Source organism: Pipistrellus hanaki (genome assembly GCF_964339955.1).
Source record: "Pipistrellus hanaki genome assembly, chromosome: 20".
Taxonomy (NCBI): domain Eukaryota; kingdom Metazoa; phylum Chordata; class Mammalia; order Chiroptera; family Vespertilionidae; genus Pipistrellus; species Pipistrellus hanaki.
Genome location: NC_140522.1, coordinates 284,056 through 309,329, shown reverse-complemented (window position 1 = coordinate 309,329; position 25,274 = coordinate 284,056). Strand labels below are relative to the sequence as shown.

Genomic DNA, 25,274 nt, shown 5'->3' with positions numbered 1-25,274 from the left:
TTCCTTTCCGGGAGGGACCTCCTGCCAGCGCCAAGGCGGGCAGGGGCGCGCCGGGCGCACCGAGCCTGCTGGCTCCTCCTCAGCTCCTCCTCCTCCCTCCCTCCCTCCCTCCCTCCCTCCCTCCCCCGGCGCCCGCAGCCCGGAGCGCACTCGGCGATGCCCACGCGGCCGCGCTGACGGCGGGGTCCCCGCGCCCTCCCGGCCCCTCGGAGCAGAGACACCGGGCGCCCGCCCTGCGCCCCGGGGCGGCGGGACGGTGACGGCCAGGGCACGCCCCTCCCGCTCTCCCCGGTGCCCGCCGCCAGGTGCCCGCCGCCGCCTCGATGCCCGCGCGCCCGGGCCGTGGCCGTGGCCGTGGCTGTGTCTGTGCGCCCTGCTCGGCGGCACCGGCCCCGCGCCCGCCGCCTGCCCCGGGCCCTGCCGCTGCCGCGGGGACGGCGTCCTGCTGGCGGCCGACTGCTCGGAGCGGGGGCTCTCCGCGGTGCCCCCCGGCCTGGCGCCGCTGACCGCCCACCTGTGAGTGCCCGCGGCCCCGGGCGGGCACCTGCTGGGTGGGCGCCTGCTGGGTGGGCGCCTGCTGGGGGGGCGCGTGGCATGGGCATGGGCATGGGGAGGCTCTCCCCTGGGGGGCTGGCCCCTGGGGACCGGGCAGGACAGGAGGAGGTTCGGGGGGAGCTCCAGCTGGGGGAGAGGCGGGGGTGTGGGGGGACCTGGACCCTGAGCTGGAGGGACCTGCTTGGGGGCCCCGTCTCCTCCAAGACAGTCCCCAGGGCGCCTGCAGGGGAGGCTGCCTGAGCCGAGGAGCAGGAGGAGGAGGAGCAGGGGGGGGAGGAGGAGGAAGGGGGGAGGAGGAGGGGAGGAGGAGGAGGAGGAAGGGGGAGGAGGAGAAGGGGAGGAGGAGGGGGAGGAGGAGGAAGGGGAGGAGGAGGAGGAGGAGGGGGAGGAGGGGGAGGAGGAGGAGGAGGAGGAGGAGGAAGGGGAGGAGGAGGAGGGGGAAGAGAAGGGGGAGGAGGAGGAGGGGAAGGAGGAGGAGGAGAAGGGGAGGAGGAGGGGAAAGAGGAGGGGGAGGAGGAGGAGGAGGAAGGGAGGAGGAGGAAGGGGAGGAGGAGGAGGAGGGGGAGGAGGGGGAGGAGGGGGGGAGGAGAAGGAGGAGGAGGAGGGGGAGGAGGAGGAAGGGGAAGAGGAGGGGAGGAGGAGGAGGAGGGGGAGGAGGGGGAGGAGGGGGGGAGGAGAAGGAGGAGGAGGAGGGGGAGGAGGAGGAAGGGGAAGAGGAGGGGGAGAGGAGGAGGAGGAGGGGGAGGAGGAGGAGAAAGGGGAGGAGGAGGAGGGGGAAGAGGAGGAAGGGGAGGAGGAGGAGGGGGAAGAGGAGGGGGAGGAGGAGGAGGGGAAGGAGGAGGAGGAGAAGGGGAGGAGGAGGGGGAGGGGAGGGAAGAGAGGGAGAGGAGGAGGAGGAGGAGGAGGAGGAGGAGGAGGAAGGAGGAGGAGAGGAGGGAGGGGGAGGAGGAGGAGGGGGAGGAGGGGGAGGAGGGAGAAGGAGGAGGAGGAGGGGGAGGAGGGGGAGGAGGGGGAGGAGGAGGGGGGAGGAGGAGGAGGAGGAGGAGGAGGGGAGGAGGAGGAGGAGGGAGGAGGGAGGAGGGGGAGGGGAGAGGAGGAGGAGGAGGAGGGGAGGAGGAGAAGGAGGAGGAGGAGGGGGAGGAGGGGGAGGAGGGGAGGAGAAGGAGGAGGAGGATGGGGAGGAGGAGGAGGAAGAAAGAGAGGAGCGGGAGCATCGGAGAACCATTTTTGGCCTGGCCCGGGGTGCAGCCATGCGTGAAGGGGACTCGGCCGCGGGCAGCGGTCCCGGACGAGCTTCCCTCGGAGCCTGCGGGCCGGGGGCTCCGGACGGGGTGCCTCCCCCGCCAGGGGCAGGAGGACGGGGTGCAGACGCATTCTGGCTAGGCACCCACGCCCACCCTTGCTCTGCGGGAAGGAGCGGTCCTGGGTTCAGCCCTGCCCTGCCCTGCCTGGGCTCCTGCAGCTTTCTCAGAGGGCAGAGGGGCTGGGACCGGCTGTCCGTCCGTCCGTCCGTCTGTCCGTCCATCTGTCTGTCCGTCTGTCCATCAGTCCACCTGTCCGCCTGTCCACCTGTCCGTCTGTCTGTCTGTCCCGGGGCGGCCCTGAGCTCTCTGCCTTAGTCCCTCGGGACCTGGGAGCAGGAGGGAGCCGGACGGCTCTCGACAGAGCGGGCGTGTCGGCTGGACCAGGGGGACAGGGTGCTTGGTGCCGGCACCTCCTGGGTGGGGGGTGAGCTGCTCTGCGTCTCCCTGGGCCCTCCGTCCCCGGACGCCGCTGAGGCTGCTGCTGCTTCTTCTTTTTAAAAAAATGTTTATTGTTGATGGCCTTACAGACAGCTCCACCCCCTCCCCCTCCCTCCCCCAGCCCCTGCCCCCCAGGCCTTCCCGCCCCTGGCCCGTGGCCCCGGGGCTGTGCCTGGGGGTGTGTAAGTTCTGTGGTTTTTCTCTTCCCGTCCCCCAGCCCCCCGTGGGGTGTCCGTCTGGTCCCCGCTCCCGGCTCCGGCCTCGCTGTACGGCTGGTGCTCCTGAGAGTGGGAGTGGGGACGAGGCGACGAGGGGATGGAGGGGGGGGAGCAGGGTCTCTGCAGGAGCCGCTGGCTGTTCCCTTCACGCCTCCGGGGTCCCTTCCCTCCTCCTCAGCGAGGCGGCCGTGCCCGCTCTGGCCTGGCCCCGGAGGCCTGGCTCCTGGCGGGGCGGGTGCAGGTCTCCAGTGACCCCATCCCCTCTGCCCTGGCCTCCAGACCCTGGTTCCTCCCCAGCTCTGCCCCCTGCTGGGAGTCACCCAGCTCCCCAGAGCCTCAGGACCAGGTGTGTCTCTTTAACATAAAAAAAAAAAAAAAATGATTGATTTCAGCCCTGGCTGGTGTGGCCCAGTGGGTAGAGCGTCGGCCTGCAGACTGGAGGGTCCCCGGTTCCATTCCGGTCAAGGGCACAGACCCAGGTTGCAAGCTTGATCCCCAGTGTGGGGGGCGTGCAGGAGGCAGCCGATCCAGGATTCTCTCATCATGGATGTTTCTCTCTCTCTCCCCCTCCCTTCCTCTCTGAAATCAATACAAATTATTAAATGCTTTAAAAAAAATATTGATTTCAGCTGAAACCGGTGTGGCTCAGTGGCTAGAGCGTTGGTCTGCGGACTGGAAGGTCCCAGGTTCGATTCCGGTCGGGGGCATGGACCTTGGTTGCGGGCACATCCCCAGTGTGGGGTGTGCAAGAGGCAGCTGGTCGATGTTTCTCTCTCATCGATGTTTCTGGCTCTCTATCCCTCTCCCTTCCTCTCTGTAAAAAATCAATAAAATATATTTAAAAAAATTATTGATGTCAGAGAGGAAGGGAGAGGGAAAGAGAAACATCCATGATGAGAGAGAATCACGGACCGGCTGCCTCCTGCACGCCCCACAACTGGGGATGGAGCCCGCAACCCGGGCCTGTGCCCTGACCGGGAATCGAACCCTGACCTCCTGGTTCATAGGTCGACGCTCACCACTGAGCCACGCTGGCCAGGCTTCCCTTCCTTCCTGATGGATTCTGACAGCCCCCCCCCCCAAACTTGGGACCTGCCTGTCTAACCTCGGGGGTCCCCCCGTGGCTGTGCCCCCAAACTTCTCTGGGCCCTCGGAGTCCTTGTGGGAGAGGCAGGGGGAAGCCAGCCGGAGGCCGGTCTGGGGGACAGGGGGTGCCCTCAGGGCGGCAGGTGCTGGGGAGGGAGGCGAGGGGGCAGCCCCCAGGCCGGGGCAGAGGGAGCGGGCACAGGTGTGTGTGTGTGTGTGTGTGTGTGTGTGATTCCAGGAACCGGGTTCTCGGGAGAGGGCAGCCCCCGGGGGCGGCTGGAGGGGGGTGAGCGCGGGGGGAGCCAGCACCCGGTTCAAAGCAGAGGCAGGAAACGGCCAGAGGCAGGAGAAAAAGGAAGCGTCTGGTGCTGGCAGCCGAGGCAGGGGCGCGGCCGGGCGGGCGGCTGGGGCGGCTGGCGGAGGGGAGGAAAGCCTGGCGTGGGGCAGCTTGGCCCCCGGCCCGCCCGCTCCCCCCCCCCCATCCCACCGGCTCTCAATCCGACGGCCCCACACACGCCCGGCCCTCCCGCCCTGGCCGGTGCCCAGGGGCAGAGGCAGAAGACAGGGCCGTGCCAGGGTGCCCGGCGGGGGGTCTGGGGCCGGGGTCTGTGAGCCGGCGTCTCTGGGACGTCCCTGAGCCTGTCTCCCGTCTCCGCTTCGGCGTCTTGATGGTGGAAACTCGGGCGGCGTGCACCTGGCAGGGGCGGGGAGGGGCCAGGAGACAAAGACCGCAAAGCCCGGGGCCGGCCCCCTACTCCTGCTCCCACAGGCCCCATGGGTGTCATCCCCCACACGTGAGCAGCGGAGGCCCCGAAAGGGACTATCGGGGCTGCAGGGACCGGTGGGCCTGCCCTCCTTTCTCCCTCCCTCCCTCCCTCCCTCCCTCCCTCCTCCTTCTTCTTCCTTTTTGTAAAAAATATATATATATATTTCTATTGATTTCAGAGAGGAAGGGAGAGGGGGAGAGAGAGAGAGAGAGAGAGAGAGAGAGAGGGAGACATCCAGGACGAGAGAGAATCACGGATCCTCTGCCTCCTGCACGCCCCACACTCCGGATCGAGCCCGCAACCCGGGGCCTGTGCCCCGACCGGGAATCGAACCCTGACCTCCTGGATCCTAGGCCGATGCCCAACCACTGGGCCACACTGGCCAGGCCTCAGTCTTTCTGCAAAAGCCCGTCCCACTGACCTCCAGGGCGGGAGGCCTGTCCCTGGCAGCTCTGCCCCTGGGCCCCTGGGCTCCTGGGCCCCTGGGCTCCTGGACAGGAAGTGCCCCTCCCCCCTCCCAGGGGCGCCCGGGCACCCCGTGGGGTGCTCCCCGAGGAGGAGAGACCCGGCTCCTGGGTCCCTTGGTCCGGAGATCCCGGCGTGCCCCCCAGAAATGGAGTTCAGGGTCTGTGGCATCGGTGTCCTCCCCAGTGGCCTGGGGAGAGCCTGGTGGGATGGGCACCTGGGGGTGGGTGCCCGGGGGGGCCCGTGGGGTCACCCCTAAGGGGCTGGGGCCTCGGGCTGGCATCACTTTCAGGGGAGAGGGCTGAGGACGGGGGTCCCCGGGGGAAGGTGTGGGGGACGGGGTCCCCCCTGTTAGACAGGACAACTCCTTCCAGCCAAACGGCCATGGACCCCCTGCCGCAGGGGCTGCCGGAATCGGGGGACCCCCCGCCCCCGTGCTCACTGCTCTCCTGGTGCACACAGGGGAGGGGTCCCCGGTTTCTAACGAGGACTCAGAGTCCCCCTCCTGCCCGTCCGACCGGGAGCAGTCCCGGCCGAGGAGAACGCCAGGATGCCAGGAGGGCAGCGAGCAGAGTTATTTTGGAAGCCGGAGAAGGACACGGAGGAGCTCAGGCTGGCACCGCGCCCCCGGAGCCAGGCCAGAGCGGGCACGGGCGGGCGGGCGGCAGCGGCAACGGCAGGTGGGGGCTGGGCCTGGCCGCTGGGACGGAGGCTCCTGAGCGTCCGGGCCCCAGCCTCCTCCTCAGAGCCCTGCAAGGAGGACCGGGCTCGGGGACCGTCCAGCTGGTCGGTCGGTCGTGAGAGCAGGACCTGGAGCCGGGCAGGGATGGAGGCTGTGCGGGCTCCCGCCTCCCCGTGGCTCCCGCACGGACGGAGGGGGCAGAGGGGCCGCCATCCCTGCTGAAGCCGCTGCCCCGGGTGTGACCAGCCTTCCAGGGAGGGGCTAGGGGGTCAGGGAGGCCCATTCCAGGGGCCCAGGCTGACCTCCCCAGAGAGGGGCCTGGCCGAAGCCGGAATGGCCCCAACCAGAGGCGGCACCTGCCACGTTTATTCTTCTTCTTAAATATATATATGTATTATTGATTTATATATATATATTTTATATATATATATAATATGTATTATGTATTATTGATTTTTTACAGAGAGGAAGGGAGAGGGAGAGAGAGCTAGAAACATCCATGAGAGAAACATCCATCAACTGCCTCCTGCACGCCCCCCACTGGGAATGTGCCTGCCGCCAAGGTCCATGCCCTTGACCGGAGTCGAACCTGGGACCCTTCAGTCTGCAGGCCGACGCTCTATCCCCTGAGCCACACCGGTTTCGGCCATTTATTGAATATATATATGTGTGTGTATATGTATATTTTTTTTATTGGTTTCAGAGAGGAAGTCTCTGAAGCAGTGGCCAGGACACTGTGCCCGGGGGAGCCGGGTGTCCAGCCCCGCCCCTGCCCGTCCCCGCTGCCCCCGGACTCGGCCGCCGCCTCAGCGGGAACCTGGCTGGGCCCTCCCGGGTTGCACACAGGCCAGGGCGGGGGAGGCACGCGGAGGGGGGGGCCCCCAGACCTTTCGCTTCCTTGGAGGAGCCGGGAGACGGATGCCTCCGGCCGGGGACCGGGGCCAGGGATCCCAGATCAAAGGGAGCCGCCCTCGGGGCCAGCAGGTGGCGTCACTGGGGCAGCAGCTGGTGCCTCCCGGGGCAGGGCTGACCCCGAACGCCCACCCCTCCCCTCCCCACTCCGGCCCCACCCCCGCCGTGCCCTGGGCTCTGGGCGCTGAAGGCAGGGAGGGAGGGATGCCAGCCGGGCGTGGGTGCCCCCTCAGCCCACCCCACACACCGGACCCGCCGCTCAGCCCTCACCGTGCTCCCTTACGAGGAACTATGGCATAAGGCAGCTGTATCTTTAAAAATAGATTTTTTAAATATATATATATATATATATATATATATATATATATATATATATATATATATTTTATTGATTTTTTTACAGAGAGGAAGAGAGAGAGATAGAGAGCCAGAAACGTCAATGAGAGAGAAACATCGACCAGCTGCCTCTTGCACGCCCCCCCACTGGGGATGTGCCCGCAAACCAAGGTCCATGCCCTTGACCGGAATCGAACCCGGAACCTTTTCATCTGCAGGCCGACGCTCTATCCACTGAGTCACACCGGTTTCGGCAAAAAAAAAAAAAAAAAAAAAAAAAAATTTTTTTTCAATTGAATTCAGAGAGGAAGGGAGAGGGAGAGAGAGATACCTAGAAACATCGGCTGGCCCTCATCGGTGTGGCTCAGTGGATGGAGCGTCTGCCTGGGGACTGAAGGGTCCCGGGTTCCATTCCGGTCAAGGGCATGACCCTTGGTTCCGGGCACATCCCCAGTGGGGGGGGGGGGGGCTGCAGAGGCAGCTGATCGATGTTTCTCTCTCTTCGATGTTTCTAGCTCTTTGTCCCTCTCCCTTCCTCTCTGTAAAAAATCAATGGAATATATTTTAAAAATAAAAGAAACATCATCTGCCTCCTCAGAGGGCAGTGTCCTCCGGGCAGGGAACCAGCCAGCAGGCGGGTTCCTTGCTGTGGGCTGGGCCCCGGCGAGGCACGTTGCCAGTGGGGAAACTGAGGCAGGGGGCGGCAACGCCACGTGCCCTCCGGAGTCCCAGCGTGGCAGAGCCGGGGACCGGACCCCGGGTCTGGGGCCACAGAGGCTGCAGGGGGTCCGGCGGGGGGTCTGCCCGTGACGAGGGATGCGTCTGTCCTGAGTGGGAGCACACACACACACACATGCCCTCACGTGTACAGCCATGTACAGAATGTGGGCACGCACACATATAAGCGTGTGTCTGGACAGTTGTGCACGCACATATATGTAACTGCACACGCGTGCACCTGAACACATGTGTACATGCACACATGTGGCGGCTGGGCACAGTGCCTGGGGGTAGCCCGGTGTCCAGCCCCGCCCCTGCCCGTCCCCGCTGCCCCTGGACTCGGCCGCCGCCTCAGCCGGGGAGCCGCCGTGGTTTCCCCGGGCGGGGGGGGGGGACTGCCTGTGGGGTGGCGGCCGCTGTGCGGGCAGAGCAGGTCCCTCTGAGGCGTGGGGGGGTGTGGGCAGAGACGAGAGGGGCCCAGAGCCGTCCCCCGGGGCGTCCGCGGGGAGGGTCTCCTGCCCCCCACCCTCCAGTGTCTGCCCCCCACCCCCCAGCACCCCCCACACCCCATCGCACCTGCTCCTGGTCTCCATGGCGACAGGCCTCGCCCGCAGCCTGGGTGGTCCGGCCGCCGCCCAGGGTGAGGCTCTGAGCACATTTTCCTGACGCGCAGCCAGAGTTCCCGCTTCCCGAGCCCGGGCCGGGCTCTGCCCCCTCCGCCAGCCTCGCCCGCCCCGTCCCCCGCCCCCGCCCCCGCCCCCGCCCCCGCCCCTGCCCCCGCCCCCGCGGCCGTCCGCCGGAGGCCCCGGGCTGCGCGGGTGCCCCTCACCCCCACCGCCCCGCGGTGCAGCGGGGGGCAGCGGCGCGCAGGCCCAGCGCAGGGAGGACGGGCCCCTCGCCCAAACCTCAGTCAGAATCCCCCCCGACAGCGGCAGAGCCCGAGCTGCCGACGTGGCCTCCTGCCGCTACACGGCCCCTGCAGCTGGTCCGAGCAGCAGTGTGCACGTGTGCACGTGCCCACGCACATGTGCACACATGCCTCACACACATATATGCACACGAGATTACATGTATGTGCACACACAAAAGGGTCCAGAAGCACGATCACATTCGCACGCACACACGTACACATAGTCAATCATACACAGGTGTGTGCGTACATATATCCACACGCGTGTGCATTTGACACACGTGTGTCAGTATTCACGATCACACGCGTGCATACGCATCAAATCACGTATATACACGTGTGTATATGTGTGTACACACGTCTATATACATGTGTGTCCTGTACAGGTGTGTATGAGTGAGGGCGTGTGTGTGCACGTGTGTGTGCTCCCAGTGGTTCTAGGAGGACGGGTGGACCCGGTGGGAGCCCAGGCCTGGGCATCAGCTCAGTCACAAGTTGGTCTCCAGAGGCAGTGTCACGGAGCGTCCCGGGTAAACTGAGGCACAGGGCAGGCCGCGGCCGCACGGGCTTTCCCGCGGGTGTGGGGGCGTCTCCTGAGCTCCTGCTGGGACCTGCGGAGGCTCCCAGAAAGCTTGTGACTGAGCAGTCTGACACGCTGAGGTGCACACGGGCAGGGACACATGTGTGCCCCCACACACAGTGCACACGCGTGCCCGGCCCCCGAAGACAGGCACACCCAAGCACTGGTGCAACCCCAGGCGTGCCCCTCGTCAGCATCACCCGTCCCTGCGGCCGCGCGGCTGCCGCTCAGCCAGGCTGGGGCTCCGGGCTCGGCCCACCTCCCGGGGGCCTGTCTCAGACCGCCCCCTTCCAGGGCACCTTCCTGAGAGGCCCAGGCAGGCCCCCCAGAGGCCCCACAGAATGATCCCCCAGGACGGCCCCCTCAGGACGAGCCCCCAGGACGACCCCCCAGGACGAAGGGTGACCCCCCGCAGGATCAGGGGCCCTCACTGCTCCTGGCATCGGCCGGGAGGACTTAGGGGCAGCCTCCTGCACCTCCTGTCCCAGATCCACCTCCTCCCCCCGTCCTGGCACCGCCTCACCCCTTTCCTTTTGAGCCTGAATGGGGCTCCCCGCCCCCCTCTGCGTCCCCCGCCTCCCGCCCCGCAGCGGGCGGTGTCTCAGGCAGGATGTGGGGGGCCGGGCCTCCCCGGGGAGCAGTGAGGCCGCGGAGGGGGCGGGCTGGAGCCACATCAGAGCTCGCGGGCGGCCCCTGGGGGCAGCTGAGTGATGTCCTGAGTCACGGCCGGCGGCTCCTGTGGAGGCATGCTGGCCGGCGGCTCCGGGTAAACACGGGAGGGCCGCTCTGCTCCTCCCGCCCGGCAGGGAGGTCCTGGCAGAACCTGGCGCGGAGGAGAGGGCTCCCAGGCCCGTGTGCCCGCGCCATCCCTGCCGCCCACACCCGCCCGAACCCGGGGCCAGCGAGGCCCCATCTCCGCTCAGCCCACCGGCGGCCTCTGGGGCGGCTGCTCCAAGCTGGCCGTGGGCACCACGACCTTCCTCACCGACCGGCCGGTCTGCACCGGGGCCGGGAGGGAGCTGAGGGCCAGGGCTTCACGTGCCAGCCCCGTGTTCCATGTGCCAGCCCGGTGTTTGGCGTGCCAGCCCGTGTTCCGTGTGCCAGCCCCGTGTTTCGTGCACCAGCCCAGTGTTCCATGTGCCAGCCCCGTGTTCCGTGTGCCAGCCCCATGTTTCATGTGCCAGCCGGTGTTTTGCGCGCCAGCCCAGTGTTCCATGTGCCAGCCCCGTGTTCCATGTGCCAGCCCGGTGTTTGGCGTGCCAGCCCGTGTTCCGTGTGCCAGCCCTGTGTTCCATGTGCCAGCCCCGTGTTCCGTGCACCAGCACCATGTTCCATGTACCAGTCCCATGTTCAGTGTGCCAGTTCCACCTTCTGAGTGCTGGTTCCATGTTCTGTGTGCCAGCTCTGTGTTCTGAGTGCCAGCCCCATGTTCCGTGTGCCAGCCTGTGGCTCTGCCCTGCAGGGACCATCCCCCCTCCCTGGGGACTGCTGGCCAGCCCAGGCTTTATCAGAGATGGAACCCTGGAGACTAAACAGTCTTCCTTAAAATATATATATATATATATATTATTGATTTTTACAGAGAGGAAGGGAGAGGGATAGAGAGTTAGAAACATCGATGAGAGAGAAACATCGATCAGCTGCCTCCTGCACACCCCCCACCGGGGATGTGCCCGCAACCAAGGCACATGCCCTCGACCAGAATCAAACCTGGGACCCTTCAGTCCGCAGGCCGACGCTCTATCCACTGAGCCACACCGGCTAGGGCCAAACAGTCTATTTATTTACTTATTTTTTGAACATATTTTTATTGATTTCAGAGAGGAAGGGAGAGAGAGAAGAGAGAGAGAGAGAGAGAGAGAGAGAGAGAGAGAGAGAGAGAGAGAGACATCAGTGATGAGCGTGCGCTGGACGCCACGGCCGGGGCTCGGGCGGCTCCCAGCATCCTCTGTGTCCTCTCCTCGCAGAGACCTGAGCATGAACAACCTCACGGAGCTGCAGCCGGGCTGCTTCCGCCACCTGCGCTTCCTGGAGGAGCTGTGAGTGGACGGGGTGTGTGTGTGTGTGTGTGTGTGTGTGGGTGTGGGTGGAGGATTGGGGGGGTCCGGGCACCTCAAAGGCTGAGGGCCCGGGGCCCCCTTCAGAACAAGGAGCGGGAGCTGTTCTTTTTAAAACATATATATTTAAATATGCTTTTATGGATGTCAGAGGGGAAGGGAGAGGGATAGTTAGAAACATCAGTGAGAGAGAAACATCGACCAGCTGCCTCCTGCACACCCCCCACTGGGGATGTGCCCGCAACCAAGGCACATGCCCTTGACCGGGATCGAACCAGGGACACTTCAGTCTGCAGGCCGAAGCTCTATCAACTGAGCCACACTGGTCTCGGCAAGAGCTGTTCTTTTTAAAACACATATATTTAAATATGCTTTTATGGATGTCAGAGAGGAAGGGAGAGGGAGAGAGACAGAACCATCCATGACAAGAGAGAATCACGGATCGGCTGCCTCCTGCACGCCCCCCTCACCAGGGATCGAACTTGCAACCCGGGCCTGGGCCCTTGACCGGGAATCGAACCCTGACCTCCTGGGTCCTAGGTCGAGGCTCAACTCCTGAGCCAGGCCGGCCGGGTGGGGCAGGAGCCCGTGTGTCTGTCTCCGTGGAAACGGGGCCCCGTGACCAGCTGCCTTAGACCCCGATGGCCGCCCCGAACCCCGGTTTCCTCCCCTGCAATCGGGGGCCCTCGTGGCCCCAGACACCGGGGTGACTGTGAGGATGGAGTGAGTGAGGCGGTGGGTGTGGCACCCATCCCCCCCCCCCCAGGCTAACGGGGTCCCCTCCGCGGGCGCCCCGCCAGCCGGCCAGCATCACCCGCCCTCCGCCCTCTGCTCCGGCCCACAGGCGCCTTTCCGGAAACCACCTCGCGCACATCCCGGGAGGAGCCTTCGCCGGCCTCCGCAGCCTGAAGATCCTGTGAGTGGGAGCGACCTTGACCCCGAGGCGCGACCTTGACCCCGATGCGCGACCTTGACCCCGGGCGTGACCTTGACCCCAGGCGTGACCCTGGGGACGGAGGCCGCGGGGCGGGTTTCGTGCTGAGTCTCTGTCCGCCGCAGACGCGCCCACCACCCCCCCAGCTGCCCGGCCCCTCTCCCTCGCCGCTTCTATCCCCGTGCGGTCACTGTGTGCGTGACACGTTACGTTTGCGAGCTCGCGGTTCATCGTACCTGCGATCCCGGCAGCCCTGCCGGGAAGCACGCCTTCATCTATCTATTTTTTAAATGTGTTTTATTGATTTTTTTTTTCTTTTTTTCTTTTTTCTTTTCTTTTTTTTTTTTTTTTTTACAGAGAGGAAGGGAGAGGCAGAGAGAGCCAGAAACGTCGACGAGAGAGAAACGTCCACCAGCTGCCTCCCGCGCGCGCGCGCCCCAAACTGGGGATGTGCCCGCAACCAAGGTCCGTGCCCTTGACCGGAATCGAACCCGGGACCCTTGAGTCCGCAGGATGACGCTCTATACACTGAGCCAAACCGGTTTCGGTAGCACACCGTCATTTAAAAAAAATTTACTTAGAATTGATTTCAGAGAGGAAGGAGAGGCAGAGAGAGAGAGAGAGAGAGAGAGAGAGAGAGAGAGAGAGAAACGCCAATGATGAGAGAGGATTATGGATCGGCTGCCTCCTGCGTGAGCCGGCGACCAGGGCCTGTGCCCTTAACCAGAACCGAACCCAGGACCCTTCAGTCCGCAGGCCAACGCTCTATCCACTGAGCCACACCGGCCAGGTACCCATCCTTTTAAAACAATATATTTTTATTGCTTTCTGAGAGGAAGGAAGAGGGAGAGAGAGAGAGAAACATCCATGATGACAGGGAAACATGGATCGGCTGCCTCCTGCACGCCCCCCACTGGGGACCCAGCCCTCAACCCGGGCCTGTGCCCTGACCAGGAATCGAACCCTGACCTCCTGGCTCCTAGGTCGACGCTCAGCCCCTGAGCCACGCCGGCCGGGCCTTTCTGACCCGATTTCAGCAGAACCGTGGGTTCTGGCTTACGGCCCTCTCGCCACCCACGTGTCTCTGCTGCTCCACCTCCTCTGTGCTCTGCCTCACCCTCCCGTGACCCCCGGCCCGGCCCTCCTCCTCCTCCTCCCCCTCCTCCTCCTCCTGCAGCCCGGGTGCGAGAGAGGGATCAGGCCCGGGGTGGGGTTCGAGGCCGGGGGTCCTCACGCCCCACCTCTCCCCTCCCCTCCTCTCCTCGCAGGATGCTGCAGAACAACCAGCTGGGGGCGATCCCCGCGGAGGCGCTGAGGCAGCTGCCGAGCCTCCAGTCTCTGTGAGTCCCCCCTCTGCACCCTGCCTCCCCCTCTGCACCCGCCTCCCCCTCTGCACCCCGCCTCCCCCTGCACCCCTATTCCCCCTCTGCACCCCGCCTCCTCCCTGCATCCCGCCTCCCCCTCTGCACCCCACTTCCCTCTCTGTACCTGCTTTCCCCTCTGCACCCTGCCTCCCCCTCTGCACCCCACCTCCCCCCTGCACCCCTATTCCCCCTCTGCACCCGCTTTCCCCTCTGCACCCCACTTCCCCCCTGCACCCGCTTTCCCCTCTGCACCCCACCTCCCCCCAGCACTCCCATTCCCCCTCTGCACCCACCTCCCCCTCTGCACCCCGCTTCCCCTCTGCACCCGCCTCCCCCCTGTACCCCTATTCCCCCTCTGCACCCGCTTTCCCCTCTGCACCCCTATTCCCCCTCTGCACCCGCTTTCCCCTCTGCACCCCTATTCCCCCTCTGCACCCCCTTTCCCCTCTGCACCCCACTTCCTCCCTGCACCCTGCTTCCCCCTCTGCACCCCGCTGTTCAGACAGCGTGCGCCCTGGTCCCCGAGGTCTCCGGGTGTTTGTTGTGTGTGGACTCCCGTGAGCAAACGGGAGGGGAGGCCCCAGGCCCCGTGAGGACTGTGGGAACGGGACCTCCCTGGGAGGGGCCACCAGGGCGGCCTCCTGGGGCGCCTGGGGGACGGGGAGGGGGGGGGCGGGGGTGCTGGGCGGGGTCGGCCGCCGCCAGGAGGGGCCGTCTCCTCCCCGTGGGCTGCTCTAGCCCCCAGGGCTTCCGAGGGGTGGGGTGGCCCAGACACTCACTTCCTCTGCCCCGGGCGGGGCTGCGCAGAGGACGCCTGGGCCACCCAGGACCCGGCCACCCTCCGGGAGCCCTGCAGCGCCTCCCCCGCCCAGCGGGGGCGCCGTGGGGCAGAGTCTGCGTCTTTGAACCCCGAATTGCTGTGACCCCGTGAGGTCTCTCTCTAAAAGTTTACAAACGACAGAGACGTGTTTCTAACGGTTCTGGAGGCCGGAGGGCGGAGGGGAGGCGCCGGGGGGATCGGAGGGGGCCCCGATCTGGGCTGGAGGTCCCCCCGAGGCCCGGCGGGTGCGGTCAGCACCACCCAACGCGCCTGAGGCCCGGCCGTGCTGGGGGCCCCGGCCGAGGGTCCCCGGGGAGGCGGGAGGTGGCGGATGGCTCCCGGGAGGGGCTATTTCGGGCTCCGTGATTACAGGCTGCCGTATTCGGATCTCCCCGAGGTTCCGGGAGCTGATTACTACGTGTCTGGGGCAGAGGCTGGCCTGACGGGGGGTGGGCGCACGGCAGCCCCGGCCGTGATGAGGGTCGAATACGTATCCATCCATCCATCCCTCCCTCCCTCCATCCATCCATCCATCCATCCATCCATCCATCCATATGTCGATCTACCCATCCATCCATCCATGTGCCCATCCATGCATGCATGCATCCATCCATCCATCCATCCATATGTCCATCCATCCATCCATCCATCCATCCATATGTCCATCCATCCATCCATCCATCCATATGTCCATCCATCCATCCATCCATCCATCCATCCATATGTCCATCTATCCATCCATCCATCCATATGTCCATCTATCCATCCATCCATCCCTCCCTCCATTCATCCATCCATATGTCCATCTATCCATCCAATGTCCATCCATCCATCCATCCCTCCATCCATCCATTTATATGTCCATCCATCCATCCATCCATCCATCCATTTATATGTCCGTCCATCCATCCATCCATCCATGTGTCCATCATACCTCCATCCTTCTATCCCTCCATCCCTCCATCCCTTCAGACCTCGGACCCAGGACCTGTGTTTGAATGGGACCCGCCCCGCCGGCCAGGCAGTTAGTGTGCTCGTAACCAAACTCGGGGCATCGCTGCTCTTCTGTGCGGGAGCTTCTGGGCAAAGACCCCCTCGCCATCTGTAACCGCGGGGCAGAGGGGCCGGACTTCCTGCTCCTGAAAGGCCTGTAGGGTTGGTCACCCGCACCCCTCCGGCCTGGGGGACGGTGGGTGGGCTCGGCCCCCTCCCCCGGGCCCCCTGGGCCTTTCGGGGGAGCTGCAGGGTCTTTTCAGAATCCCGTTCCTCTGTCCCCCCAGAGGAGCCAGAGGGGACGTGAGAGAAGGGAAGGTGGGCCCACAGCCAGGAGGGGTGAGGCGGTGCCCGGTGCCTGCAGCCCTCTTTCCTGGCTGCACCTCTGCCGGTGGCACCCCCGCCCTCCCCCCAGGCCCCCCCCCCGGGGAGCGAAGACTGGCAGGGGCGGGGAGAGGGGGGATGTGTGGTCTTTTTCGGGCCCATGAGTAATTTTCCGCTCCTTCAGGAACCTTCGGAGCGGGTGGCCGCCAGCCGCTGGCCGGCCGTGGAAATTCACACGGCAGCGGGAAGGGAGGGCGGCCGCCGACCGCGGGACCTTCCACGTGGGAGCTGGAAGGTGGAGGTGGCCACCCCGTCCCATTGCCCCCCCCCAAGGGGGCAGCCAGGAGGGGTGATGCCAGGGTCTCCCCAGGCCAGGCTGCCCTGGCCTCTTCCCTCCGACCTCTCCTTTTTTTTTAATCCTCACCTGAGGATATTTTTTTCCACCGATTTTATTTTTATTTTTATTTTTACATATTTTATTTGTAAAATTCTTTTACAGAGAGGAAGGGAGGGGGAGAGGGATGGAAAGTTAGAAACATCAGCCGAAACCGGTGTGGCTCAGTGGATGGAGCGTCAGCCTAGGGACTAAAGGGTCCCGGGTTCGATTTCGGTCATAGGGCATGGACCTTGGTTGCGGGCACATCCCCAATGGGGGGCGTGCAGGAGGCAGCTGTTCGATGTTTCTCTCCCATCGATGTTTCTAGCTCTCTATCCTTCTCCCTTCCTCTCTCTGTAAAATCAATAAAATATATATATATTTTTAAAAAAGAACGTACTTCAAAGAAAAAGAAAAAGAAAGTTAGAAACATCAATGAGAGAGAAACAGTGATCAGCTGCCTCCTGCACGCCCCCCAAGTGGGGATGTGCCGGCAACCCAGGTACATGCCCTTGACCGGAATCAAATCTGGGACCCTTGGGTCCACAGGCCGGCGCTCTATCCACTGAGTCACACCGGCCAGGGTGAGGGCAGGACGCAGAGCAGGTGACAGACGCGGGCTGGTCCTGCGATGCCGCCCACGCCCTCCCTTCCCCTCCCCTCCCTTCACCGGCCACCTCCCTCCTCACGGCTCAGAGTCTGGGACTTAATTGCACCCTGACGCCGCTTGTTTGCCGAAAAACATGTTTATTTTGGTTCTGACTCATTGCAGAGAATTTAGAAAAGACAAAAAAAAAAAACCGAAAAGAGGGGAAATAAACATCACCCGCAGCCCTGCCACCCAGACGCAGAGCCGGTGTCTGCCCTGCGGACGCGCCCGCGCTGGCCACACACGCACACGGGGGCCTGGCTCTGGCTGCTCCGAGTCCCCCTCATGCAGCCCTGGCGCCCCGTCTCCGCTCTAAGTCGTTTTTAAACATTAAGAGGTCCCTCGCTCGAGCGGCGTGAGAGGCGGCTGTTCTGAGGGCGGACGTGTGAGGTCACATTTTTGAACCCCGGGGAGAGGTGCTCAGGGGAAGAATTGCAAGACCCAGGCTAAGGGGTTAGGAGCTGGCTGGGAGGCCCAGGTGACTCTGAGCCTGTGTGAGTGGACGGAAGGATGGGCAGATGGATGGAATGAAGGATGGATGGGTGGCTGGGACAGATGGATGATGGATGGATGGACAGAGAGATGGATGGAAGGATGGATGGTTGATGGATTGGCAGATGGACAAATGCAGGGATGGATGGACAGATGAATGGAGGGATGGATGATGGATGGATGGATGGAAGGATGGATGGACAGATGGATGGATGGGCAGATGATAGAAGGAAGGTAGATGGATGGAAGTATGGATGATGAATGGATGGAAGGATGGATGGATGATGGACAGATGATGGATAGATGGATGGATGCAAGATGAATGGATGGAAGGATGGATGATGAATGGATGGACGGATGAATGGATGGGTGGTTGATGGATGGATGGATGGATGGACAGATAAATGGATAGATGGATGGATGGATGGATGATGGATGGATGGATGGATGATAGATGGATAATGGATGGATGATGGATGGATGATGGATGGGTGGATGATGGACAGGTGGATGGATGGATGGATAGAAGGATGGATGGATGGGCGGTTGATAGAAGGAAGGTAGATGGATGGAAGTATGGATGATGAATGGATGGAAGGATGGATGGATGATAGACAGACGGATGGATGAATGGACAGATAAATGGATGGATGGATGGATGGATGGATAATGGATGGATGGATGGATGGATGGATGATGGACAGATGGATGGATGGGTGGATGGGACATTGGGAGGCTGGAACGAGGGGATCCACAGCACACAGCTATAACCTCCCCAGTCCTCGTTCTGGTCCCCAGGGTGCCGTGAGACCCCGGACAGGGGGAAGGAGGAACTGGGTTGTGAGAAGGACTGGGAGCCTGTGTCAGGGAAGCACCTGCGGCCTGGTCTCCCCGGGACCCTCTCCCCGCAGGGCCTGCTGGGACGGGTCCGACGCGCCTCTGAAACACTGGGTGCTGCTCCCGTCTCCTCACCTCAGACATCCCCGCCCCCTTCCTCCCCCAACCACCGCCACCTGCCCATGGCCAAGGGCAGGCGTCCAGGCCCCAGGAGCCACCGGGCGCGGCTCTCAGGCCGGCCGGGAGGGACCCGGACGCCGGGAACCTGCTCGGCGTGAGGGGCCCGATGGCGGGAGGCCCCCGGGAGGGGTGCTATGGCGGACTGTGGTCCCCACCCCGGGACCCTGTGGCCCTCCGCCTGGGCCTGCGGGGCCATGGCTGTAGGGGAAGCTCGGGCTGGCTCCGCACACGGCCGCTCCTGTGCCTGCGCCCCGCGGGCAGGCAATTACGTTCCTAGGTGGCTGCCTCCGATTCCACTCGAGGGCGGGCGCTCAGGTGTCACCCTTTGATGTGCAGCAAGCAGGGCGCTCCTTCCAGGCGGGAGCGGGGGGCGGGAGCGGGCTCATCCGTCAATGCCTGGCAGGTGGAGGGCGGCGGGCTGGGCCCCTTTGTTTCCCGTTCCCCTTTGATCTATTGAAAAGGCTGCCGGAGCGGGGACCGGAGGGATCTCGTCAGGTGGCATCAACCAGAACAGACATGCCCGGCCCGGCCCGGGTGGGTGGCTCGGGGTGGAGCGTCGACCTGTGAAACGGGAGGTCACAGGTTCGATTCCCGGTCGGGGCACAGGCCCAGGGTTGTGGGCTCCATCCCTCAGTATAGGGGGCGTGCAGGAGGCAGCCGGTGCGTGATTCTCTCTCATCATGGATGCTTCTCTTTCTCTCTCTCTCTCTCTCTCTCTCTCTCTCTCTCTCTCTCTCTCTCTCTCCCTTCCTCTCTGACATCAAGAAAAAACACACCCTGCCCTCAGCCGGTGTGGCTCAGTGGATAGAGCGTCGGCCTGTGGACTGAAGGGTCCCGGGTTTGATTCCGGTCAAGGGCATGTGCCTTGGTTGTAGGCACATCCCTGGTAGGGGGTGTGCAGGGGGCGGCTGATCTATGATTCTCTCTCATAGATGCTTCTTTTTTTCTTTTCTTTTCTTTTCTTTTCTTTTCTTTTCTTTTCTTTTCAAATATACTTCATTGATTCTCTACAGAGAGGAAGGGAGAGGTGATAGAGCGTTAGAAACATCAATGGGAGAGAAACACCGACCAGCTGCCTCCTGCACACCCCGTAGTGGGGATGTGTCAGCGACCAAGGCACATGCCCTTGATTTGAATGGAACTGAACCCGGGACCCTTCAGTCCGCAGGCCGACGCCCTATCCACTGAGCTACACCTAGGGCAGGGTGTGTTTTTTTCTTGATGTCAGAGAGGAAAGGAGAAGGGAGAGAGAGAGAGAGAGAAGCATCCATGATGAGAGGGAATCACAGATCGGCTGCCTCCTGCACACCCCCTCCTGGGGATGGAGCCCACAACCCAGGCATGTGCCCAGACTGGGAATCGAACCCTGACCTCCTGGTTCCTAGGTCGACGCTTAGCCCCTGAGCCACGCCGGCTGGACCTTCGGACCACCTGATCCTGGGGCACTTGGAGGGACAGGGCCACAGCCCTGCAGCCTCACCCCCGGGCTGGGGTGGGGGGTGGGGGGTGCAGGGGGGCCCTCGTGGTGAGGGGAGGCTGGTTCCCGAGCCCGGCGAGCCCCGACTGGCCCGTGAGGCCCCCTGCCCGCCCGCCGTGTCGGCACAGGTCAGGACAGGAGGGTGTCACAGCGCCGCAGCCAGCCAGCCCGGGAGCCGGGCCCACGTGGGGCGGGCGGGCAGGGGAGGGTGCGGGGGTTGACTGGGTGCCAGGGCTTAATTGGCGTAATTGCTCTCCGCTTCCTGCCAAACCCCGTGCGTCTGGGCGGCTGCCCACCTGTGGGCGGGCGGGCGGAGCGGCTCCCCGAGGCCTGGGGTCCCACGTGGAGGCTCCGAGGCCCCTCCGGCTCCAGCCCCGCCCGCCCTGGGGGACCAGGGACCCCGGGGCGGCCTGGGCCCCGGCTCCGGGGTGCGGGGGAGCTCCCGCAGGGGCAGCACCCCATCCTGCCAGGGCACCCCATCCTGCCAGGGCACCCCATCCTGCCAGGGGCAGTGAGGGAGTGGGGCGGCGTCTGGAGCCAGGCTGCAGACTCTGGGGTCCACACGGTTCCGGGGTCCTTGGGAGGGCAGGGATGTCCCTGGGGGGGCAGCGGGGGCGGGGAGAGAGCAGGTCCATTTGCTTGGAGAACCCCAGTCACACGAATTTCTCCCCTGAGAGGGGGGTCCTGGAGCCTTAGGGCCTTTGGGGGTCCCACCACTTAGGGGCCCCTGTGGGGGTACCTCCTCTTCTGCCAGTGCGTCTGGGCCCCATGGCACCCGCTGCAGAGGGCCCAGCCCAGGTGCCCAGGCCGGGACTCGAACCCTGACCTCCGGGTTCATAGGTCGATGCTCAGTGGCTGAGCCCCGTCCTCCCTCCCCCAGGCGCCTGGACGCCAACCTCATCTCCCTGGTCCCCGAGAGGAGCTTCGAGGGGCTGTCCTGCCTCCGCCACCTGTGGCTGGACGACAACGCGCTGGCCGAGGTCCCCGTCCGGGCCCTCAGCAACCTGCCCGGCCTGCAGGCCATGACGCTGGCCCTCAACCGCATCCGCCAGGTCCCCGACCTCGCCTTCCAGAACCTCAGCAGCCTGGTGGTGCTGTGAGTGGCGCCCCCCCGCCCCCTGGTGGTGCTGTGAGTGCACCCCCCCGCCCCTGTCCGCGTGGGGGACCCCCCCACCCCGTTCACCTGGGGCCTGACAGCTGGGCTCTTCGGCCTCCGCGGGCCGGCGAGCCCATTAAAACGGGGGCAGCCCGTGGTCCTAGCTGGTCCCATCGCTGCCCTGGCTGGTTCGGTTCAGTGGGTAGAGCGTCGGCCTCGGAGACGGTGACTTCCGAAGCCCCTCTGTCCCTGGACCCGGGGGTCACTCTGTCCACAGGCCAGCCTCCTCCTCCAGCTGCCGTCTGCCCGCCCTCTCCCTCCCCACACCCCCGAGCTCGGTGCTGCAGGCGCCCGACTCACCCGTCTCTCCTCCCACACAGGCACCTTCACAACAACCGCATCCAGCGCCTGGGCACCCACAGCCTCGAGGGCCTGCACAGCCTGGAGACCCTGTGAGTGCGGGCCGCGGTGTCATCCGGGGGCGGAGGGGTAGAGCGGGGCAGGGGGCCGGGAGGAGGCGGGCAGAGGGAGGCCAGCGGGCCTGGGACTCCGGTCTCTGGCTGTGGCCTGCTCCCCACACGCCTCTCCCTGGCGCCGTCTCTCCCGCGTGCAGGAGGCAGCCGATCCACGATTCTCTCTCATCATGGAGGTTTCTATCCCTCCCTCCCTCTCCCTTCCTCTCTGAGATCCATAAAAGGAAGGCATGAAGCCCCAGCCGGTGTGGCTCAGTGGACAGAGCGTCGGCCTGCGGACTGAAAGGTCCCAGGTTCGGTTCCGGTCAAGGGCATGGACCTTGCTGGCGGGCACATCCCCAATAGGGGGCGTGCAGGAGGCGGCTGATGGATCTTTCTCTCTCATCCATGTTTCTATTTTTTTAAAAAAATATATATATTTTATTGATTTTTTACAGAGAGGAAGGGAGAGAGATAGAGAGTTAGAAACGTCGATGAGAGAGAAACATGGACCAGCTGCCTCTTGCACACCCCCTACTGGGGATGTGCCCGCAACCAACGTACATGCCCTTGACTGGAATCGAACCTGGGACCTTTCAGTCTGCAGTCCGATGCTCTATCCACTGAGCCAAACCGGCTTCGGCTCATCCATGTTTCTAACTCTCTCACTTCCTCCCTGTAAAAAAAATCAATAAAAAGGAATGGTGCTGGCCCTACCAGGGGCTGTGTGGACCCCCGGAGAGCTGTGTGGGACCTTGCCCTGCACCCCTCCCCTCTCCCAGCCTCTGCCCTCTCCCCCAGCCTCCCTCCTTGGCCGCCGTCTCAGTCACACCCCTTTTTTCCCCCCTCCTCCAGGGATCCGTTCTCCCTCCAGCTTTGATCTCCAATTAAAACGGGGGGGGGTGTGTGTTCTTTGTTCTTTGTGCCCCGTCCCCCCCGGAGCGCTGGCTGGGAGCCCGCAGGGGCGGCCAGACGTGGGGGGCGGGGGGCGGGGGGCAGGAAAGCGGGGCCCCTTCCCGGTGGTGGCCTTGGCGCGCCTTGCCACTCCTCGAGGCTGTCACTGCCGAGCTTTCCGTGGGCGCTGCTGGCTGGCACGGTGTCTCTCCCCGGAGCCAGGAATCTCTGCCACGGGGGCCTCTCTCAATCCACGGGAGGGGCGGGGAGGGGGATCGAACCCCCGCCCCCGGGCGGCCTGGCTACTCTCTGGAGGGGCGTGGCCTGTGGAGGAGGGGCCCGGGGCAGGCAGGAGCACGCAGGGTCACACCTGTCCTGTCCCCCGGGAGCCTTCGGGGTGCTGACCCCTGGATCCCACCCCCCCGGAGCCACACACCCCTGACCAGACCCTGCTCCCTTCCAGGGACCTGAGCCACAACGACCTGCAGGAGTTCCCCGTGGCCATCCGGACGCTGGGCCGGCTGCAGGAGCTGTGAGTACCCCGTCTCCCACCGCAGGGGATCGGACAGGGCGCTGACCCCCGGGCGGAGGGAGGGCCCGCAGGGCTGAACGGGACCAGCCTCCAGGCCCCCAGCGGTGGGCAGCACCTTTTATTTTTGTTGCTGGTTTTTTAAAAATATATATATATTTTATTGATTTTTTTTGCAGAGAGGAAGGGAGAGGGAGAGAGAGCTAGAAACGTCGATGAGAGAGAAACATCCATCAGCTGCCTCCTGCACACCCCCACCTGGGGATGTGCCCGCAACCAGGGTCCATGCCCCTGACCGGAATGGAACCCGGGACCCTTCAGTCCGCAGGCCGACGCTCTATCTGCTGAGCCAGGCTGGTTTCGGCAGGGCTGTTGTTGTTGTTAATCCTCACCCGAGGATATTTCACCATTGATTTTTATTCTTATATTATATTTTATTTTTTTAAAAATACACTTTATTGATTTTAGAGAGGAAGGAAGAGGGAGAGAGAGAAACATCTATGATGAGAGAGAATCATGGATCGGCTGCCTCCTGCCTGCCCCCTACTGGGGATTGAGCCCACAACTTAGGCACGTGCCCTTGGCCTGAATCGAACCCGGAACCCTTTAGTCCGAAGGCTGACACTCTATCCATTGAGCCACACCAGCTAGGGCTTCCCATTGATTTTTAGAGAGAGTGGAGAGAGGAGAAGAGAGAGAGGGAGAGAGGGAGAGAGGAGGTGAGAGAGAGGGAGAGAGGGAGAGAGGAGGAGAGAGGAGGAGAGAGAGAGGGAGAGAGAAGGAGAGAGGAGGAGAGAGAGAGGGAGAGAGGAGAGAGGAGGAGAGAGGAGGAGAGAGGGAGGGAGAGAAACACTGATGGGAGAGAGACGCTCCAATGGGTTGCTTCCTGCACACGCCCTGCTGCTCTGGCCTCTGTCACCGTCCCATCGGCAATCCCCTGTGTCTGTCTCCGCGTCCTCACCGACCGACCGGCTTGTCTTCCAGCGGTTTCCATGACAACAGCATCCAGGCCATCCCCGAGAAGGCCTTCACGGGGAACCCCCTGCTGCAGACCATGTGAGCCCTGCCTCCGCCGGTGTCGGGGGGCTGGGGGGGGGAAGCGGGATGACGGGAGGGGTAGAGGGGTGCCTGACCTGACCCCCCTCCCTCCGGGGGGCTCTCCCCGGGGCTCCATGGGGCGGGGGGCAGAGAGCCGACGCTGCGGTCCTGGCTGAGCCAATCCCACGCCGGGGTCTCTTCCAGACACTTCTATGACAACCCGATCCAGTCCGTGGGGCGGTCCGCCTTCCAGGACCTGCCGAAGCTGCACACGCTGTACGCGGGGCCCCTGTCCTCGGTCCCCGCGGCCCCTGCCCCCCCCTGCCCCCTGCCCTTTCCCCTCCCGCCAGGCTCAGGCCGCCTCTGCACCAACCACCTCCCTCCTCTCCTGGATCCTGAACGGGCGAACAGGGCCCTCTCCACAGCCAGGGACCTGGGCCGGCCGCTTTTAAAAATATATATATATATATATTGCTGGAACCGGTGTGGCTCAGTGGATAGAGCGTCGGCCTGCAGACCGAAGGGTCCCAGGTTCGATTCTGGCCAAGGGCATGCACCTTGGTTGCGGGCGCATCCCCGGTAGGGGTTGTGCAGGAGGCAGCTGGTGGATGTTTCTCTCTCATCGACGTTTCTAGCTCTCTGTCCCTCTCCCTTCGTCTCTGTGGAAAATCAATCAAATATATTTTAAAAAATATTTTTTATGGATCTCAGAAAGGAAGGGAGAAGGAGAGGGAGAGAGAGAAATATCTATGAGGAGAGAAAATCATGGACCGGCTGCCTCCTGCACGCCCCCCACTGGGGATCGAGCCCCAAATCCCGGGCCTGTGCCCTGACCGGGAACCGAACCCTGACCTCCTGGTTCCTAGGTCGGCGCTCACCACTGAGCAGCACCAGCCGGGCGGCCCGTGTTTGCCGTGCTGGCACCGGATGCAGAGGCTGCTGCCTCCATCCGGGCCCCGTGGCTGCGTGGACCGGCTCCAGAGCTGGGAGCCGGCCGATGGCGGGGTGCAGGCGGGGGCAGGGTCCGTGGGGAGCCTCGGGGGCTGGGAGCGGCGTGGGCACGCTCCGGCCGGTCCTCGGAGCCCCTGGCTCTGCTTCCAGGTCCCTGAATGGAGCCTCCGCCATCGAGGACTTCCCGGACCTCAAGGGGACCACCAGCCTGGAGACCCTGTGCGTGGCCGGTTCTCGGCCTCCTCCCATCCCGCCCCGCCCCGTCCGCCGACCATCCCAGCAGCCCCGCCCCCCTTCTCCCCCCTCCCCAGCCCCCGCCCCCTTCTCCCCCCTCCCCAACCCCCGCCCCCTTCTTCCCCTTCCCCCCCCCCCGCCGACCACCCCAGCAGCCCCGCCCCCTTCTCCCCCCCTCCCTCCCCACCCCACAAGGCACGGGGGGGGGGGCCGGGGTGGCTGGGGCTCGGTCCCCAGGGCCCGCCGTCTGTTCTGTCTTCCCACCTGCCCCGTCTGCCCCCCGCAGGACCCTGACCCGCGCGGGCATCCGGCGGCTCCCGCCGGGGATGTGCCAGCAGCTGCCCCGGCTCCGAGTCCTGTGAGTGGCCCCCCCGCGCCCCCGCCCCGCGCCCGCCCGGAGCCCCGGCCCATGGGCTGCAGCCCCCGCCCCCCCCCGCCCCGCCCCGGGTTGTCCCCCTCGGTCTCCGCTCTCCCTGCCGCCGGGGCCGGGCCGGCAGGCACTGGGCCGCCCTCTCCTGGCCAGGCCGTGGCGCCAGGCCTGGCTGCGACCCCAGCTCTGCCTCCAGCCACGTCTCAGAGCTCCCCGGTCCTCGTCCGCAGGGCG

At 64.3% G+C, this 25,274-nt stretch overlaps 1 protein-coding gene across 1 annotated transcript in view; it reads left to right on the top strand.

The window, feature by feature from the left end:
- The first annotated feature begins 339 nt into the window (after positions 1 to 339).
- LGR6 (leucine rich repeat containing G protein-coupled receptor 6) overlaps positions 340 to 25,274 on the top strand; it is a 34,202-nt gene continuing 9,267 nt past the window's right edge. Inside the window, exons 1-11 of the mRNA XM_084868564.1 lie at positions 340 to 516; positions 10,941 to 11,012; positions 11,875 to 11,946; positions 13,233 to 13,304; positions 20,357 to 20,572; positions 20,953 to 21,024; positions 22,382 to 22,450; positions 23,432 to 23,503; positions 23,690 to 23,761; positions 24,587 to 24,655; positions 24,957 to 25,028. Of these exons, the coding sequence (XP_084724690.1) occupies positions 10,951 to 11,012; positions 11,875 to 11,946; positions 13,233 to 13,304; positions 20,357 to 20,572; positions 20,953 to 21,024; positions 22,382 to 22,450; positions 23,432 to 23,503; positions 23,690 to 23,761; positions 24,587 to 24,655; positions 24,957 to 25,028 (848 nt within the window). The 5' untranslated portion in view covers positions 340 to 516; positions 10,941 to 10,950. The remainder of the gene's footprint in view (positions 517 to 10,940; positions 11,013 to 11,874; positions 11,947 to 13,232; positions 13,305 to 20,356; positions 20,573 to 20,952; positions 21,025 to 22,381; positions 22,451 to 23,431; positions 23,504 to 23,689; positions 23,762 to 24,586; positions 24,656 to 24,956; positions 25,029 to 25,274) is intronic.